This window comes from Genypterus blacodes, unplaced genomic scaffold (genome assembly GCF_046128005.1).
Source record: "Genypterus blacodes isolate CSIRO-AG114 ecotype Tasmania unplaced genomic scaffold, CSIRO-AGI_Gbla_v1 ptg000128l_1, whole genome shotgun sequence".
Taxonomy (NCBI): domain Eukaryota; kingdom Metazoa; phylum Chordata; class Actinopteri; order Ophidiiformes; family Ophidiidae; genus Genypterus; species Genypterus blacodes.
In genome coordinates this window covers 816,242-822,500 of record NW_027466930.1, presented here as the reverse complement: position 1 = coordinate 822,500, position 6,259 = coordinate 816,242, and the positions used below count along the sequence as shown (strand labels likewise).

Below are 6,259 nucleotides of genomic sequence, written 5' to 3'. Positions count from 1 at the left end.
GGAGGGGGGGGGGGGGTAGAGAGAGAGACAGAGAGACAAAGCAAGAGAGAGAGAGAGAGAGAGTGAGCCCGCTTCCCCCCACACACCCCAGAGTGTGGATTATGATAATATGATTACGTAATTAAGGATTACAATTTTATGACGGAACAAAATTAGGCCAGAATCCAGAAATGAAGGCTTTTACATAAGAGGATTTGACCGTGAACGGATGTTTTTTATGTAAGTGTCCCAATTTCTGAGCTCCATAACAAAAATATTGTCAATCAGGACTCGCTTCCACTGTAGAAATATTTAGAACCTTCTTCCTCTGCAGACTTCCTGGAAGGCCTGGTTATAAACACGCACACACAGGCACACACACACTGTACGTAAACACAGACAGAAGAGGAAATCATCACTTCAGCAGAGAGACACACACACACACACACACACACATACACTTCCTGCTGGGTTTTGAATGTTTTTTTGTACACTTTTGCTTCTTTCTGCACATCAGCATAAAACTTGGATTTGTGTCAAGTAGAGGAGAAGAATTACACAACAGCCGTGTGTGTGTGTGTGTGTGTGTGTGTGTGTCTATTGTGTGGAACTGCACTCGCTCGGCCAGGTGAAGTTAAATCTCATCCATCCTCTCCCTCTCTCTCTCTTTCTCCCTTCCCTTCCCCTCTCTCTCTCTCTCTCTCTCCCTCTCTCTCTCTCCCTCTCTCCCTCTCACCCTCTCTCCCTCTCCCTCTCTCCCTCTCTCTCCCTCTCTCCCTCTCTCTCCCTCTCTCAGATTGTGAGCAGGCTCCACATTCACAACGCCAGCGTTTCTGTCATGTACAAGTGCTCGGCTGAGAACAAAGTGGGCAAAGATGAGCGGCTCATCTACTTCTACGTGACCAGTGAGTTCGCCCGGCACACTATCATAATGATGTCACATCGTTTAAAACAGGGCCTCAAAACCGGGCCTGATCTGGGTCGAGCTGAGAGTCCTATATTCCTCTCATGCATATATGAATCTAAGAAGACTCTCTCAGCAATAGAGACGTAATCAGTTTGGTCTTTGTCTGAACCTGATCTGATCCTGACCTGTGTTCCTCTAAAGCCATCCCTGAGGGCATCAGCATGGAGGTCCAGCCAGCTGAGCCCCTGGAGCAGGAGAAGGTCTCCCTGTGCTGCAGCGCCGACAACTACACCTACGAGCAGCTGCAGTGGTTCCGTCTGGACCCTCAGGCGCTGCAGGACGAGCAGGGCAAGCGCCAGGTGCCAGACTGCAGGAGCGTCCACCTCTACGCCGACTCGCTGGCTGGCCGGCTCGCCTCCCAGGAGCCTGGGGCCGGACGCTGGACGCTGGACTTCACCATCCCGTCCGTCCAGCTGAGGGACGAGGGTCTCTACGTGTGCAAGGCTCAGAACAGGAGGAGCGGCGAGAAAAAGTGCCTGTCCAGATATGTTTCTGTCAAAGGTTAGAGGCGATGGGAAGCAAAACACACACACACACAAACACATATGGTGATGTGATATATGAATACACACCGCAGCTAATTATACAGAAAATCTCCCCCCTGGCAGGAGAAACATACACGAGTTTGCAGCGAAGCAGAGGCGCTGGAGGCTTAACATTCACACACACACACTCACAAAGGGAAAGCCCACGCAGCCCAGGACCCACCTCCACACAGCACACAGGGGAGTGTGTGTGAGTGAGTGTGTGTGTGTGTAGGGGGGGGATGTTTGCAGGCATCAATTTATTGTGACAAAGTACAGAAATGAGACGCCGGCGGCTGAAAAGCACAAAAACATTCATGCCTCATTCATGTGGCGAACCTCGGCAGGTACATGCACATTTTAATGGAAGTTTTTGACCTTTGACCTGTTTGTATCTGTAAATGCAGCTTGTCACACTCTTTGGGTTAATAGTGACCAAAGCTTTATTACCAAACTGTTTACACAAGCATGTCTCTCTCTCTCTCTCTCTCTCTCTCTCTCTCTCTCTCTCTCCCCTTCTCCCTCTCTTTTTTCTCCTTCTCTCCCCCTCGCCCCCCTCTTTCCCTCCCTCCCTCTCTTCTCCCGTAGCCCTGGAGGCGCCGCGGCACATGCGCAGCCTCACCAACCAGACGGTGAACGTGACCGAGTCCCTGAGGATGATGTGCGACGTGGAGGGTCAGCCCAACCCACAGCTCTCCTGGTTCAAAGACAATCAGCCTCTCCAAATGGCAGGTGCATGGACACACCCACACCCACACACACACACACACACACACACACACACACACACACACACACACACACACACACAGGTAACAGGCGATGTTATTGTCATTATTGTCTCCTGATATTAGTCTCCATCCAGGTGAGATCCTAGCAAAATACAGCAAATATATTCAACAAATATATAACTCAAATATAATATCTATTATTTATGTATTTATTTATTTTGTTATTCTGAAAATGTTACCATCTTTTCTTGTCGCCTTGTAAAGAGCACGCTGTTTGTCTTCTTTCCATCTTGATAAATGTCATCCATCCATTAAAAACGTATTCATACAGCCTACACACACACACACACACACACACTCAACCGCCCTCGCACCAGCCCACACACACACCCACACACACACACACACACACATATACACACTGTTGAATAAAATTGTCAAACAGAACTCCGATGCATTTTACTGGGAACATGTGCACACCCACACACACACACACACACAGAAGCCCCCTCGGGCCTACAGACACGGCTCATTAGGTTTCTCACTGCGTGGCTCCTCTAAACATCTGAAGGAGACACGGGGGACAAGGGTAGTGCGGGTGGTCAATATGCGTCTGAGCGACAGCTGGGGCTCCAGGTTCAGGCGGAGGTGCCGGTGAGATGCAGCTGCCGCCTCCAATACTGGACCAGAAGATAAATGAGTCAAATAGATTGAGATCCAGAGGTCTGACATGAATTTTATAGCTGTTAAGATGTAAAGAAAAAGTGTGACCGTGTGTGTGTGTGTGTGTGTGTGTGTGTGTGTGTGTGTGTGTGTGTGTGTGTGTGTGTGTGTGTGTGTGTGTGTGTGTGTGTGTCTGGTGTCGGTGGGGGTTCAAGGTTGGTGTGCTAGAGGGGACACTGATCGAAGCGATGAGTTGAGAGGCGGAGAGACAGAGGCACTCAAGTTGCATACAGATGTGCAAAATCTGACACATCAGCAGACACGCACCGTTGACGTTGAGGTTGTGTGCATGTGTGTGTGTTTGTATGTGTGTGTGTGTGTTTCTAACCGCCCCGTGCCTTGCCACAGGGATCCAGCTGCAGGATTCTAACCGCACGTTGAGTATCCAGAGGGTGAGAGAGGAGGACGCCGGCCTCTACACCTGCACCGCCTGCAACAAGCGCGGCTGTGTGCACTCCACAGCCGCCGTCAGGGTCATCGGTGAGACCGCAGGCACACACACCACACACACACCCAACACTCTCTCTCCCGCTCACTAACTCTCTTTCCCTGGAGGCTTACATCTCCCATCACAACTACACGCTTAACCCCAAACACTTACTAAATAACACTTAAATAACTCATTATGGACGCGCACACACACACACACACACACACACACACACACACACACGTGCCCCAGTCGCACATCCTTACCCGCTAATTGATGTGTCTGCACTTGATGCTTTCACCTCTCGCTCCCTCACGTCGCCGCTCCGGGCTTGATTTGCTTAATTGCGTCTCTGCACAGTGAAAAGTGAAAGTCAACGATGTCGGAACGTTTTTCCGCCTTCACCGGGAATAATTTAACGCTTTCCGGGAAGTCTCCTGATGAACAGTTAAATTAAGTAAATGGCCTGTTTAGCGCATCGCTGCAACTTAAAGATTTACAGTTAAGGAGACTGTGAGAAACAACTGGAATCAATAGTTTGGGATATAGCACCCCCTAGAGTTACAGGAGGGAGATTCAATTAGGAAATATGGGGATTTAATTGGGAATTGGGCAATGAAAACTGATTCTTTCTTTCTTTCTTTCTTTCTTTCTTTCTTTCTTTCTTTCTTTCTTTCTTTCTTACTTTCTTTCTTTCCAGGCTCGAGCGACAAGGCAAACGTGGAGATTGTGATCCTTATCGGGACCGGAGTGGTGGCCGTCTTCTTCTGGGCGTTGCTCATCCTCATCTTCTGCAACGTTAAACGGGTCAGAGGGCAATGCTTCTCAATCTGTGTGTGTGTGTGTGTGTGTGTGTGTGTGTGTGTGTGTGTGAGAGTGTGTGTATGTGTGTGTGTGTGTGTGTGTGTGTTTGATCGTTAGAGGAGTCGATAAGCTCGCTGATATCTGACCTGAATGTCTAATTACTCCCGAGTGGAAGTCGTTCAAGCTGCTGTTAATTTGTCCTGACACGTCCCAGGTTGCCTCATACAACACCTGCGGTGACATCATCGTCTCATGTCAGAGTCGGCTTGATGTGAAGGACACTTTTGCCTTTTCTCTCTCCGTTTTCCTTCCTTCCTTGCATGCTACAGATACTGTATATACACTATATATACTGTCAGACAGCTACTATGGAACTGAAAAGGGTACACGCCTGCTCAAAAGATTGCAGCAGCTTCGGTCACAATTTATTGTTTTATTTGCCGAGTGAGGTCAGAGAGGTTATCATCTCAAACCAGAGACAACACAGCAATGATCTATATGTACCACAGTGATCTAGCTTCACTGTCAGGGTCCTTCCTCAGAAAAACATTCACACAAACAGTTTGAGCACACACATACCCACACACACACACATGCACCTCCGCGCTCCAGGCTGACTTTGCTTGTGTTTTGCATTTCCGTTTCTGACACATCGTTTATTATTTACAACTCAGCCCTCGATAGTATGGCCTGAACTCTCACACCTGGTGTCTGCCCTCCCTCTCTCCCTCTCTCTCCCCCCTGTCTGGGTACCTCAGGTTAACCCAGCAGACATCAAGACGGGCTATCTGTCCATCATCATGGACCCCGGGGAGGTGCCGCTGGACGAGCAGTGTGAATACCTGCCGTACGACTCCTCCCAGTGGGAAATCTCCCGTGACAGGCTCCGACTGGGTGAGCAGTCAGGATGGATGGATGGATGGATGGATGGATGGGAGGGGGAGGTGTGTGAGGGGGGAGATAATGGGCGGGAGGGTGAGAGCAGATAAATGGACGAAACTGAATTATTTTTCCATTTCCAGAATCCTTAATGGTACGTGTTTGGATGGCCGCCAAGCAGGAGTGCTGCCAAGTATAAAGCTCTAATGTTAAATATGTGCTCGTTCCCAGCTCGGCTTTTTAAAAACGTCCCCAGGAAACGCATCTGTTCCGTGACTGCAACATATGGGAACATGTTGGTGTGTTTTGTAACAGAGATCCTAACGCCTCCCTGCTGTCTGCCCGTGCCAGATAACAATTATACGCTCGCCTCCGCCAAATAACAACAGCTGCCTGTGTATTCTGATGAGACCAAAAGAAGCGAAGACAGCGTAGATCAATGCACATGAATATTCTGTCTGTGTCCGTCCTGTAATAGGAAAAGTCCTGGGTCATGGAGCATTTGGCAAAGTAATCGAAGCGACAATCTACGGCATCAGTAAGAGCAGCAGCCTGGACACTGTGGCTGTCAAGATGCTGAAAGGTGAGAGTGGATGTCAACTTGTACACTTGAACACACACACACACACACACACATAGCATGAGACTACTTCACTACTTCACCATTTCAGTAACATAGATCAATTATTTGATATCACATGTACAATAATATGACAAAGAAATAGCTGTCACACCCTGAAACTGCAATATTTCTTTAATTTACTGTGTAATGTTACCACGCTGTAGCTGGTGTCTGATGTTAAATTGTGTTTGACTTGTGTTTCCCCTGAGTCTTGGTCTGTTTGATTCATTTGGGCCGCTTCATTGTGTTTCAGAGGGATCCACAGCCAGCGAGCACAAAGCTTTGATGTCCGAGTTAAAGATTCTCATCCACATCGGCAACCACCTGAACGTTGTGAACCTATTAGGAGCCTGCACCAAGCTGAACGGTGTGTGTCTGTGTGTCTCTGTGTCAGTATGCATACTTCCATAAACAAGTCGGTGGTTGTAGAGTTGAACGTACAGCAGGTCGCAATTTCAATGTAACTTTAACAAAGGAACATTTCAGAATTTGTCCGATCTTTTGCTGAAGGGCCCACAGGCAGATAGTAGATAGTAGAGGCTTTGTTCAACATTCCCTTCTCTGCTGCAGCTTACAGCAGTCCAAAGCCATTTTTTGCAA

At 48.4% G+C, this 6,259-nt stretch overlaps 1 protein-coding gene across 1 annotated transcript in view; it reads left to right on the top strand.

Annotated features, from left to right (window-relative positions):
- The window catches only part of flt4 (fms related receptor tyrosine kinase 4), a 33,485-nt gene that overhangs the window by 21,480 nt on the left and 5,746 nt on the right, over window positions 1-6,259 (top strand). Inside the window, exons 12-19 of the mRNA XM_076162831.1 lie at window positions 776-884; window positions 1,088-1,447; window positions 2,059-2,202; window positions 3,273-3,404; window positions 4,055-4,161; window positions 4,917-5,052; window positions 5,516-5,620; window positions 5,913-6,026. Coding sequence (XP_076018946.1) covers window positions 776-884; window positions 1,088-1,447; window positions 2,059-2,202; window positions 3,273-3,404; window positions 4,055-4,161; window positions 4,917-5,052; window positions 5,516-5,620; window positions 5,913-6,026 — 1,207 coding nt within the window. The remainder of the gene's footprint in view (window positions 1-775; window positions 885-1,087; window positions 1,448-2,058; window positions 2,203-3,272; window positions 3,405-4,054; window positions 4,162-4,916; window positions 5,053-5,515; window positions 5,621-5,912; window positions 6,027-6,259) is intronic.